This window comes from Anguilla anguilla, chromosome 2, assembly GCF_013347855.1.
Source record: "Anguilla anguilla isolate fAngAng1 chromosome 2, fAngAng1.pri, whole genome shotgun sequence".
NCBI lineage: Eukaryota > Metazoa > Chordata > Actinopteri > Anguilliformes > Anguillidae > Anguilla > Anguilla anguilla.
In genome coordinates, this window is record NC_049202.1 from 63,253,621 (window position 1) to 63,266,532 (window position 12,912).

The following is a 12,912-nucleotide window of genomic DNA, read 5'->3' on the forward strand; positions in this document are numbered from 1 at the left end:
TCAATGACAAATTTCATAGTGCTTGGCTAAATATTTTCTGAATAAATGGGCAAAATCCAGAAACTGTTACAAACACTCCTCTACTTTTTCAGTGTTCCTGGTTCAAACTTCAGTCATTGCCTGACTGGGCTATTGAAACTCCCTCTTGGCCTGTAAATTGTGAGTGTTTACTGCTGTGATGCCACTTTTATTTTTAGTACATATTACCATTGACAATTGTTACATGGAATACTGGAACTGGAATAAAAATGCTAACTACGTTAACATTCATTCTGAATTTACTCCATTAGTTTTGTTTATGATCTTAACTCCATAGCAAAGCTGGTGGAAACAGTGTTCTGTTTCATACAGCTCCTGGAGGGGGCAGCAGTGCTCCTCATAATGGATATTCTGCCCTTCTGAATTTATCTTCTTTTCCTCCTTCCACCAACCTCGAGAGATTTAAACAAATTCAGTGCACAGAATTTCCTATAAATGCCACTGAGAATTCTCCTCCCAACACAGGAGCATCACCTGTAAGACAGAGAGGGAGATCTGTGTGTCACAATGGGAGCTGTTGTAGCATTAGCAGTGTTTCTGGGAACTTTATATTGTAAGTGAACAGGCTGAATTCATATTTTCAATTTAAAAAACATGATTATGCAACATTTTCCAAATGTTTTCATTTTAAATTACATCAAAAAGTTTTTTTTGTTTTGTTTCCATAATTACATTGCTTTTTGATGCATGCAACAATATCTTTTTTTTCTGCCTCCACAGATGGTCACTGTGTTGAACTCACACAGCCAGGCTTTATGGTTGTAAAACCAGGACAGTCTCTGACCCTTTCCTGTAAAGTCTCTGGGTATTCCCTGACTGATAGCAACTATGCTACACACTGGATCAGACAGGCTGCAGGGAAAGCTCTGGAGTGGGTGGCAGGCATATGGGCGGGTGGAACCACTCATTATAAAGATTCACTAAAGAACAAGTTCACCATCTCCAGAGATACCTCCAGCAGCACAGTGACTTTGCAGGGGAGCAGCCTGCAGACTGGAGACACAGCTGTGTATTACTGTGCCCGATACCCACAGTGCAGCAAAGCAACACTAGAGCTGTACAAAAACACATCACACTGAGTGTCACCATTGAACACACACACACACACTACCTGCATGTAGCGCTCACTGGCCTCATATTCACCATTATATAATTATGGAATTGTAAGTTTAAATTAGTTTTTCATTTTATGTTCTTGTGGCAGAGCTTGGTTTGCGGGAGGAATTCAGGGCAGTTAGAGGACCATGCCTACTGGTTTAGTAGGCACACACCTGGGTTGTGTTACGAATCAGTCTAGGATTTAAAAGTGTGCTTCTTTCCACAGCAGGCGTCTGAGACCGGGGATCCCCCACGATGGTGAGAGAGAGCCCGTCAAGGCAGAAACGGCCTGAAAAGCGACAGTTTATGATTTCATTTATTTTGCCTTTGTTGTTTTAGTTTATTGTTTTTGCACAAATCCCGTGAGGTTGATGGGCAAAGGTTTTTTCTTTTATGTTTGTGAATGAACAAGCTCTCTCTCTCGCTAATCAAAATAAAAAGCCGCAGATGTCTGGAATTTCCGCATCTTCCTGTGTCCAGCTCTTCTGTGCCTACCAGGGGGGTCATGGCGTGTGACAGTTATAAATATCCCTTCTTTCACAAGCATTAAAAGAAGATAAAGACACAAAAGAGACATTGAACTGAGGCCTGGATTCGGTCAACATTTGTCCTTCATTTTGTAATAAATGCCCATGTTTTTTTTTTTATTCTTCTCATAATGTGTTTGGATACATTTGGGTGATGCTGAATGCTGCTTATATGAGTCAAAGTTAAGCACAGTTGTTTATTGAATAAAGGCCTGTGTCTGATCCAGCAGTTAAAACCCTGCAGATTCTGAATCTGTCAGTCACACACTAAGGGTCCTGAACAAAGCTCCTGCTGGGGCTGGTCACCTTCTACCCCACCCCCCCACCTCAGTGAAGGCCATCTAGAAGCACATGAGGGATGTTACAGCAGCGCCAGAAATCCAGAAATCACATCAGCCAGCAGCCTGTCTTTGGCCCACAGAGGGGACACTGTGACCTCTGTGCAAAGAGTATGTCCTGTGGAATTTGAAGTTTTGTATTTTCCTGAGTCATAATAATGAGCAGTAGTGCTTCACCATATCAGGGAATGTGAAAAAAATTGGCTATACAAAAGTGAAGAACTATAAAAGAAACTACTTTTTAATTTACAGAAAATTCAGCTGCAATGGTGGGTGAAGCAGCCTGCTAATTCTTATTCTCCTTCAGGATGGAGCATCATCATATTAACCCTCCTGTTATGTTGCGGGTCAAATTGACCCTTTTTAAAGTTCGAAAATCTAGGAAAAATACTTAAAATTATTTTTTCAGTATGAAACTTCTTCTACTGGCCTTAATTAGTGTAGCAACATTTTAAATGAAAATGGTTAATTTCATGTATTTGCAAACCCCCCCTGTATGGGGATTGACCCGGGAACATTTTTGCTGTACCTAAAAAATGAACAGAACAGGAGGGTTAAAATATTGGCACAAAACATGTATTACAAATACTGGGTCAAGAATTTAACACTGAATATCAGGAGGCTTTCTATATTGTGTGATCGTATGCTCCCTGTCTTGGACACTCTCACTAAACGGACTGGTGATGTACTGAGTACTGGAGAGCTCCTGAATCCACTCTCCCACCCTCACCTGCCAGGAAACTCCCTGCATTCACTATGAATAATAATGCAACAATCAGCCATGGAAGAGAGACACACGACTGTAATGATGGATAACACTTATAACTACAATATGATCTACATCCCATCTACAGCTCTGACTGCTCAATTTAAACAGTGTATGATCTGCCCATCCAGTGAGGAGGAGTTCATGCAAACTCTGAGCTCTTCCTTCTACATTTACCTCTCTGCATTGAGGGAGGAGAGACTGTTGTTGGAGACTGACTGTAGGGCTATCATATCAACTGCAGAAGTCTTTCACCATGACTATTATAAACAGCCTGCTTATGATTACAGTGTTCTTCACAAGTATGTTCGAAACTCTCATTCATTTAATATTTATTAAAATTGTATTTGTGAGGTTGTGTGTTATGAAGTTCAAAGTCTTTCTAAATTTCACAGGTGTTAAATGTCAGACTCTGACTGAGTCTGAACCAGCAGTAAAAAAGCCTGGAGAATCCCACACACTGACCTGTACAGCCTCTGGGTTCACATTCAGTGGCTACAATATGCACTGGATCAGACAGGCTCCTGGGAAAGGACTGGAGTGGGTTGCCTACATTGGCACATCTAGTTCACCCATCTACTATTCCAAATCAGTTGAGGGAAGATTCATTATATCCAGAGATGACTCCAACAGCAAGCTGTACCTGCAGATGAATAGTTGAAGACACTGCTGTGTATTACTGTGCCAGAGACCCACAGTGAGAGAAGTCAAGCCTGAGCCCTGACAATAACTCTCTACATGAAACTGTCACCACAGCAGACTTCGGGGAATTCATGTTTTTATTGCCCCTACAGCAAAGTTCAGAGAGTCTGAATATTGAAAGTCAAATTGCTATTTTTGTCTCTGTAAGGGAGAGACATTATTTATTTTGATAGTTAATGTACATTTCATTTAATATTTTGTTTTGAACTGAACATCTACTCTATGGACACTCTTCACTGGCTTAAAGAAATAAACAGAACAGTGATAAACAGTTCAAGAAAGCGCTGGAACAGTGTATGATGTTGTTACATGATTGACATTCCTCAACAGGTCCAATCTAACGTTTCTATGTGCGACACACTATATTTGTATTTACTCCTAACTAATAACAGCCAAAGAGCCGTGATATTTGTTTAATCTGTAGTAGCTTAATGAATACCAAATACTTCAGCCCTCAGTCTCCTCATCTTATGAGCTGAACTCTCTCCAAAACATTCACATACAAAGACTGTGACTGATTTCATAGCTTGATTTCATGTCATTTCCTGTGTAATTTGTGACTGCAGTTTACATTAAATTGTATTAAGGTGTTGTGTTCCTTCTAAAGGTGCAATTAATATTAATTCAGTTATGCATAATAAAACCATCCATTTTGATCCATTTTAATTATACCTTATTGGTAAATTTTAGAGACATGTAAAGTTACTTATTATCGTTGAGGTAAAAGAGTACAGTAAAAGTGCAGATTTTATATAGAGTACAGTTTAGTACCATTTCTCTTCATGTAAATTAACACATTGCTTAGTCCATCCCATTAACATTAGAAATTAGTTTACGCAAACAGCAGTTCCATATACAATGCTACCTGTTCTTGTCATACCTGTAATTCATTAATAAAAAACACTATATAAACAGATATATTGAGATATACTCCTCGTTTTTCATTGGAGCATAAACATATACAAAGATCTGCTGTCATTTGTTTTCCTTGTGGTTACCGTTTGTCACCCAGAAAATAAGATAAGACAGCTCTCCTGTGTGTTCTTATCAATCGAAGTTGAATGTTTTACATTGTGCAGCTATTCAATCATTACGTATTGAATATTAATTTGAAATGAACCCATAAGCATTGTTACTGATCTTAAAATCCGGAGCAATGCTGGTGGAAGCAGTGTGCTGTTTTAAATTATCCTCCAGGAGGGGGCAGCAGTGCTCTTCATGAAGGATACCCTGACCCTCTGAATTTATTGTTTTTCTCCTTCCTCCAATCCCCAGAGATTTAAACTAATTCAGCGCACAGTATTTCCTATAAAAGCAACTGAGAATTCTCCTTCCAGCACAGGAGCATCACCTGTAAGACAGAGAGGGAGATCTGTGTGTGACAATGGGAGTTCTTATAGCATTAGCAGTGTTGCTGGGGTCTTTATCTTGTAAGTGAACATGCCGTATTCATATTTTTATTTAAAAATTAAAAATATTCTGCAGTGTTTTCCAAAGTTTTTCTTTTGAATGACATTAAATTAGCTGTTCTGTTAGTGCTTCTTGCTTGTTTCAATAATTATATTACTTACAGATGTACTTACAAGTCCAAGTATGTATTTTTTTTATGCCTCCACAGATGGTCACTGTGTTGAACTCACACAGCCAGGATCCATGGTTTTAACACCAGGGCAGTCTCTGACCATCACCTGTAAAGTCTCTGGGTATTCCCTGACTGATAGCAGCTACTGTACGTCCTGGATCAGACAGGCTGCAGGAAAAGCTCTGGAGTGGGTTGGAGATATATGCTATAGCGGGGGCACTGCTTTTAAAGATTCACTAAAGAACAAGTTCACCATCACCAGAGACACCTCCAGCAGCAAAGTGACTTTGCAGGGGAGCAGCCTGCAGACTGGAGACACAGCTGTGTATTACTGTGCCCGATACACACAGTGCAACAAAGCCACAGCAGACCTGTACAAAAACCCACCCTGATGAGTGTAGTGGCAAAACACAAACATTTAAAAGCTCTGTGAAGTCTGCACCCCTAGTGATCAGAATATGAATTAAAATATTTTCTATTGTTTGTGTAGCATTTGAGCTGATGAAATGCAAATCCCATAATGGTTTAGGACCTGCCTTTGTAATTCAAAGGTTGTAGATTGAATTTTGAGCTGGAGAGCATGCATTGTAGCCTTGGAAATGATTTTTCTAGATTGTTTGACTAAAAATCCAGGTGCATCAATTGACTTTGTGGAAAATAAAATTTTCATTTACTGTTTCTATTATGAAACCATTGATCAACAGGTAATAAATGCATTATGAACATCCAAAAGGTGAGTGCTTTATAAAGTCCTTATTCCTCTATAAATAAAGTGGAATGCAACCCATTTCTGACACATTTTATCAGTACATTTTAGAGGCATGTACTGTAGTAATTTTTTCCCCTGGTGTAAACAAGATCTTCTCCTCTGTACAATTTATTCATATGTAAATAAGCAAATCATCACTGTACTCAAATAAAAGGATCAGATACAAACCCTCCCTGTTCTTGGTCTATTTACGGAATATCTATATACAGCACTGGATATGTATACCTCAGAAGCATAAAAATACACAGAAGACATTCACATTTGTTTTTTTAAGCAGTTACATTTTTTTTATCAGGACAATATGCATAAATAAAGACAAGACAGCCCTCTCGATGGAATGCATCTCATTTTGCAGATACTTAAATCATAACTATGTGAACATTCAATGTGAACTCATTCCATTCGCATTTTTACTGATCTTAACTTTGCTTAGTTATGCGGGTTGTGGTAGTCTGCTGTTTTAAATTCTCCTCCAGGAGGGGGCAGCTGTGACCGTATAATCGTTATTCTGACCTTCTGAAATGATCTTCATCTTCAGATTTTCTTAAACCCCCTGAGATTTAAACAAATTACACCCACACTATTTCCTATAAAAGCCACTGAGAATTCTCCTGCCATCACAGGAGCATCACCTGTTAGAGAGAGACGGAGATCTGTGTGTCACAATGGGAGCAATAATAACATTCACAGTGTTGCTGGGAACTTTATTTTGTAAGTGTCCATACTGTATTCATTTATAATCTTTTGAAGCAATATTATTCAATATTTAGATTTAATTCCTCTGATTTTATTTTTCATCGAGTAAATTTAACTAGTAGATTTTGTATTAACTATTTTTCTTTTTTGATAATTGCATTAACATTTGCATAATTATCTTTTCCTTCAATCTCTCATACAGATGGTCACTGTGTTGAACTCACCCAGCCTGGATCTATGGTTTTAACACCAGGGCAGTCTCTGCCCATCTCCTGTAAAGTCTCTGGGTATTCCCTGACTGATAGCAGCTACTGTACAGACTGGATCCGACAGCCTGCAGGGAAAGCTCTGGAGTGGGTTGGAGAAGTCTGTGGCAGTGGGAACACCTATTACAAAGATTCACTAAAGAACAGGTTCACTGTGTCCAGAGACACTTCCAGCAGCACAGTGTCTTTGAAAGGGAGCAGCCTGCAGACTGGAGACACAGCTGTGTATTACTGTGCCCGAGAGTCACAGTGAGAGAAAGTCATGTGGGAGTGATACAAAAACTGCTTCACACTTCAGTTCACACAGTCAGCAACAGAAACAGTATTTCTTACATATGAATTCCCTGTAGTCAAAAGAATTAACCAAATGTCAAAAATTCATATAAGAAAATTAAGATATCTGATGATTGAATATATTATTTCCACAACAAATATCAATGACATTATTATAAAGTATAGCTGAATGTAGAATAAGCTGAAAAGTGGTCAGAAACTGAACATGAAGAAGAAGAAGTAAAACATCATGGGAAAACATTTCAAAAGGGACAAAACTGGAGAATAAATTTCTCCAGGTGAAAATTTGAGCAGGCATTTACATGCATATTCATGGTTTATTGTTTGTAGCTGAATATGGTTTACATATTGATTAACAATGCAACAGTTTCTTATGTTAAAAGACATTTGGAGTTGATCCTGTTGGATATGCTTACTTCTGGGAAATATAAGTTGGAATTGCTGTTATTGGGTCTTCTCTCTGTACCAATCACAATAATCAAAACCTCAGCACAATCACAGGGACACTGCACTGAAGAAGATTCAGCTGTTCTGACAGGATTTTAAATTGACAACCTGATTCACTGTTGTCATTAAATATTCCATGACACCCATCACCATAAGAGTTGATGGGGGGGCAGGGAGGCCGATCAGAATATACCTGGTGATCAGTATATTATTTGAGCTGCTCTTACACGCTCAGATTACATTCCTCTGGTTTAAATTGCCCAGCATATTTCAGTTTTTACATTTCCTTCAAAGTATCTGCTGAAAAATAACTCATTTAATACTTATAATCTGTTGTTAGAGAATATGAGTTGACAATAGAAATACAGTTAATCTAGAAAAAAAAGTTTCTATGGGCCTGAATACCTTCTTTAGGCAGTATATATCTGGAGATCAGGATATTGTATGAGCTACTCTTATACACTGAGACAACATTCATTTGTTTGAAGTGTCCTGTGAACAGCACTACAGTAAAGATCACACCACTGTAGGCAAGATGCTTTGGCTGCATGGCTACTGAACATGGAACATGGCTCTTTAAATAATGTCATTTCCCTCTTGACTGTAATGTATATTATATGGGAAAACATAAACTACAACCTTACAATCTAGCAGTTGTCATATTGTATTTGCAGTCTACAGCTCTGACTGCTCTATTTAAACAGTGTGTGATCTGCCCACCCAGTGAGGAGGAGTTCATGCAAACTCTGAGCTCTTCCTTCTACATTTACCTCTCTGCACTGAGGGAAGAGGGACTGTTGTAGGAGACTGACTGTAGGATTTTCATCACAGACTGCAGTCAAAGACTTTCACTATGACTGTTATAACCAGCCTGCTTCTGATTGCATTTAACATTTAAGAGCTCTATGAAGTTCATGTCCCAAGTGGTTGGTACATGAATTAAAGTATTGTCTATCGTTTGTGCTATGTTTGCACTGATGAAATGTAAATCCCATGATGGTTTATGACCTGTGTTTGTAACTCAAAATTTGTAAATTGAATTGCCAGTTGGAGAGTATGCATTGTAGATTTGAATATTATTTGTCTAGATTGTTTGTCTAAAGATCCAGCTGCATAAATGGACTGTATTTAAAAAAATATAATTCACATTGACTGCTTTTATTGTGAAACCATTAATGCAGAGGTAATAAATGCATTATGAACATCCAAAAGGAGATTGCTTTATGAAAGCCTAATTCCTTTATAAATAAAATATAATGAAACCCATTTCTGACACACTTTATCGCTACACTTGAGAGGCATGTACTGTAGTTAGTTATTGCCGCTTACATAAAGGAGATCTGCTCCACAGTACAATTTATGTACAGTACATGCAAATGAGTAGCTCATTACTGTACTCAAATAAAAGGACCAGAAACAAACCTTCCCGTTATTGGAATATCTCCAGTTTATTTGTATACAGCAATATACTGAGATCACTTCACATTAGTCCCCAGAGAAGCACAACAAAGCACAAAATCTGCTGTCATATTTGTGTTTCCAGTAGTTACATTTTTTTACCTGGGTAATACATAGAAAATAAGACAAGACAGCGCTCTAGATGGAATGTATGAGATCTTGCAGATATTCAGCTCATATCTATGTCAACATTCATTCCGAATGTAATCCTTCATCATTTTTACTGGTCTAAATTCCTGACTAATTCCGGTGAGAGCAGCCACCTTTTTTTAATTATCCTCCAGGAGGGGGCAGCAGTGCTCCTCTTTGTAGTTATCCTGCAGTCTCTGACTTTGCCTCCCTGAATTTGTGTTGTTTTTTGTCTTCCTCTAAGACTGTGCATTTCCTGAAACATAAGCATTAAACACTTGTTGCAGTAGACAACTCAACCATTGTAGGTGAGCTTCATTATTGCCATTATTTTAATAGTAATAACATGATCGTTCATTAGACTGAAATTTAATCAACCCATGAGCATTGTATTTTGTCTACAAAAAATTAAACTGTAATAGTGGTGGAAGCAGCCTGCTGTTTCTAGTTCAACTCCAGGTGGGGCATCATAACATCAAAATATTGGCATAAGATATGTATTAAAAATACAGGGTCAAGGATTTAACACTGGATATCAGGATTCTCTCTGTATTCATATGCTGTGTGTCTTGGACACCCTCATTAGACTGACTGGTGATGTACTGAGTACTGGGGAGCTCCTGACTCCACTCTCCCACCCTCACCTGCCAGGAAACTCCCTGCATTCACTTTGAATAATAATGCAACAATCAGCCATGGAAGAGAGACACATGGCTGTAATGATGGATAATACTTATAACTGCTATATGATCTGCACCCCATCTACAGCTCTGACTGCTCTATTTAAACAGTGTGTGATCTGCCCACCCAGTGAGGAGGAGTTCATGCAAACTCTGAGCTCTTCCTTCTACATTTACCTCTCTGCACTGAGGGAGGAGGAACTGTTGTTGGAGACTGACTGAAGGGCATTTATATCAACTGTAGAAGTCTTTCACCATGAGTATTATAACCAGCCTGTTTCTGATTACAGTAATCTTTACCAGTAGGTTTACATTTCTTATTATTTTACTTCTTACTATAATGTTGATTTGTCAGGTTGTCAATAGTGAGTTCTAAGTCTTTCTTAATTTCACAGGTGTTAAAAGTCAGACACTGACTGAGTCTGAACCAGCAGTTAAAAAGCCTGGAGAATCCCACAAACTGACCTGTACAGCCTCTGGGTTCACATTCAGTGACTACTACATGGCCTGGATCAGACAGGCTCCTGGGAAGGGACTGGAGTGGGTGGCTGAGATCAGTGATGGTGGTGGCAGCATAAATTATGCCACGTCTGTTAAGGGAAGATTCACCATCACCAGAGACAACAGCAAGAACCAGCTGTATTTACAGATGAACAGGCTGACAGCTGAAGACACTGCTGTGTATTACTGTGCCAGAGACCCACAGTGAGAGAGAGTGAGGGGAGAGCTGCACAAAAACCTCTTCCCCTTTATCACACAGAGCTACAGCACAGAGCCCTGAAATGAACTCTGCAGTATGAAGTGAAACTCAGGGTTACTGTTTTAAATATCACTGAAGTGTTCTGTTCTTTAGGTCTCATTTATACTATCAGATGATTAGTAATTCTTGGTCATTTTTCAAATACCCTTTTGAGTCACCTGCAATTCAGCAGGCTGATACCATGTTCTGTCATTCCAATATTCAATATGAATTCTGTTCAAGGTGACAACAGAGAAAATGGGCTTTTCTCAGTGTCATTTCAAGGACTCTTACGAGGACATAAAAAATCTTGCATGAATATGTTATGTACATACACTAATATTACCCCAATGTGAAATAAAGGGACACCTTTTTCACATGGATGCAGATTTATTCTGATTTCTCACATCATATTCTGAATTCCCATAATGAAATTGCCCTGTGGAATAAATGTGTAGCTTCATTATATCCTCCCATGTTGGAAAACAAGCGATTCAAAGTAATTTATTTCATGGAGTTTAGACCCAAACCAGCTCATGCAAGCACACTGCAGTCCTTTCACTGAACACAAAATGTCCATCTCACAAATATTACTAAAAGATTGACCATGCATAGTATAAATGACTAATAAGCATTTTTCATAAAATCATGTAAAAAAAAAGTCTCTGAATGCACCAAATATATTTGTAAAATACACCAAATGCACTCCTTCATTTTCTAGAATTCAACCCACAGATCGCTTAATTTCTGACATTGTGGTTTAAAATTTCAATAAATTATACCTTTTACTGTTTATTCATTTTTTTCTCATGTCTGTTCCTGCACAGGTTTTTCTTTATAACTGACAAACCTTGTAGACTGGCTTCACTGTACAATTAGCTACATCCATTCAGTCTCATTGCTGTGAATCCTAATCTTAATGAAACAGGCAAAGTAGACTGTGAATCGTTGGGTGGGGTTACAGAAATTAAAGCATTTTGTATTGAACATAAGAAACACAGTCTCTCTCTGCAGCACCTGTGAGTTTCCTGTCCTGTTGCTTCTACACTGTTGTGAGTGTGATCAGCAGTGCCCCTCACTCTGCCCTCCCCTAGAGGAGGGTCCAGTGCAAACCTCCCACTGCTTTAAATGGAGCCAGTGTCAGTGTGAGAGCAGCAGTCAGTGGGACTCAGTCTGTACTTTAACTCAGTGCTCTTCCTTCTCTCCTGCAGTCATGAAGCTCCTACCAGCCCTGCTGCTGCTCACAGCATTCAATCTCTCAGGTCTCTCTCTCTTATTCTCTCTCCTCTCTTTCTTTCTCTGTGCTTCTTCCATGTATCACATCTGAAATCTGACTTTTATTTTAATTACAGGTGTTCAGGGTGAGATTGTCCTGACAGAGTCTGAAGCAGTGGTAAAGAGACCAGGAGAATCTCACACACTGACCTGTACAGCCTCAGGGTTCACATTCAGCAGCTTCTGGATGTACTGGATCAGACAGGCTCCTGGGAAGGGCCTGGAGTGGTTGGGAAGTCAGTATAACAGCTCCAATGTTCGCTATGCCCAGTCTATTCAGGGAAGATTCACCATCTCCAGAGACAACAGCAAGAACCAGCTGTATTTACAGATGAACAGGCTGGCAGCTGAAGACACTGCTGTGTATTACTGTGCCAGACACACACAGTGAGAGAGAATGAGGGGAGGGCCGCACAAAAACCTCTTCCACTTTACCACACAGAGCTACAGCACAGAGCCCTGGGATGAACACCGTTGTATGAAGTCAAACTCAGTGTTTCTGTTTTAAACATCTGACTGCTGATAATTCTAGAGCATCAACCCTCTTTAAGTCACCTGCAAACCAGCACACTGTAAGCCTTTTCTGTCTCTACAATATTAGATACAGATTCCGATCAAAATGAGAAGTCCAAGTAAATTTAAATTCAAAAACATGTTTACATTTACAAAAACCTCACAAGGATATTTTTAAAATTCCCATAAATCCTGCATAAATTGCACTGGAAAAGTGTTTTAGGTTGTTACTCGAGAGACATTCCTCAAAAGGTCCAATTTGCCATATCGATGTTTGACACTTTATATTTACATTTACTCCAAAAGAAAAACAGCAACACTGCCATTATATTTGTCTAAACTGCATTAGCATGATGAATATACTTCAGCCCTCAGTTTCCTCATCTTGTATGCTGAACTCTCTCTAAAACCTTGATAGTGCAAAGACTGTGACTGATGTCATGCCACTACTTGTGCAGTTTGTAACTGTAAATAACATCTCATAAAAAACACGTTTTCAACGTACAAAAATGCCAAGTTACTCACACATACAAGACATACCCCGTCTATAAATCATTCATTCAGACTGCCAAAATCCAGGCCTGCGATTAAAAA

At 38.9% G+C, this 12,912-nt stretch overlaps 3 gene segments (V, D, J or C); all 3 read left to right on the forward strand.

Moving 5' to 3' along the window:
• The first annotated feature begins 531 nt into the window (after positions 1 to 531).
• On the forward strand, positions 532 to 7,120 carry LOC118220487. The segment is given in 2 exon segments: positions 532 to 592; positions 6,720 to 7,120. Coding segments are annotated over 2 exon segments (363 nt in total).
• Positions 7,121 to 10,003: 2,883 nt separating this feature from the next.
• LOC118220489 lies at positions 10,004 to 10,515 on the forward strand. The segment is given in 2 exon segments: positions 10,004 to 10,093; positions 10,187 to 10,515. Coding segments are annotated over 2 exon segments (360 nt in total).
• A 1,157-nt stretch (positions 10,516 to 11,672) lies between these two features.
• On the forward strand, positions 11,673 to 12,355 carry LOC118220387. The segment is given in 3 exon segments: positions 11,673 to 11,792; positions 11,883 to 12,178; positions 12,338 to 12,355. Coding segments are annotated over 3 exon segments (363 nt in total).
• Positions 12,356 to 12,912: the final 557 nt, after the last annotated feature.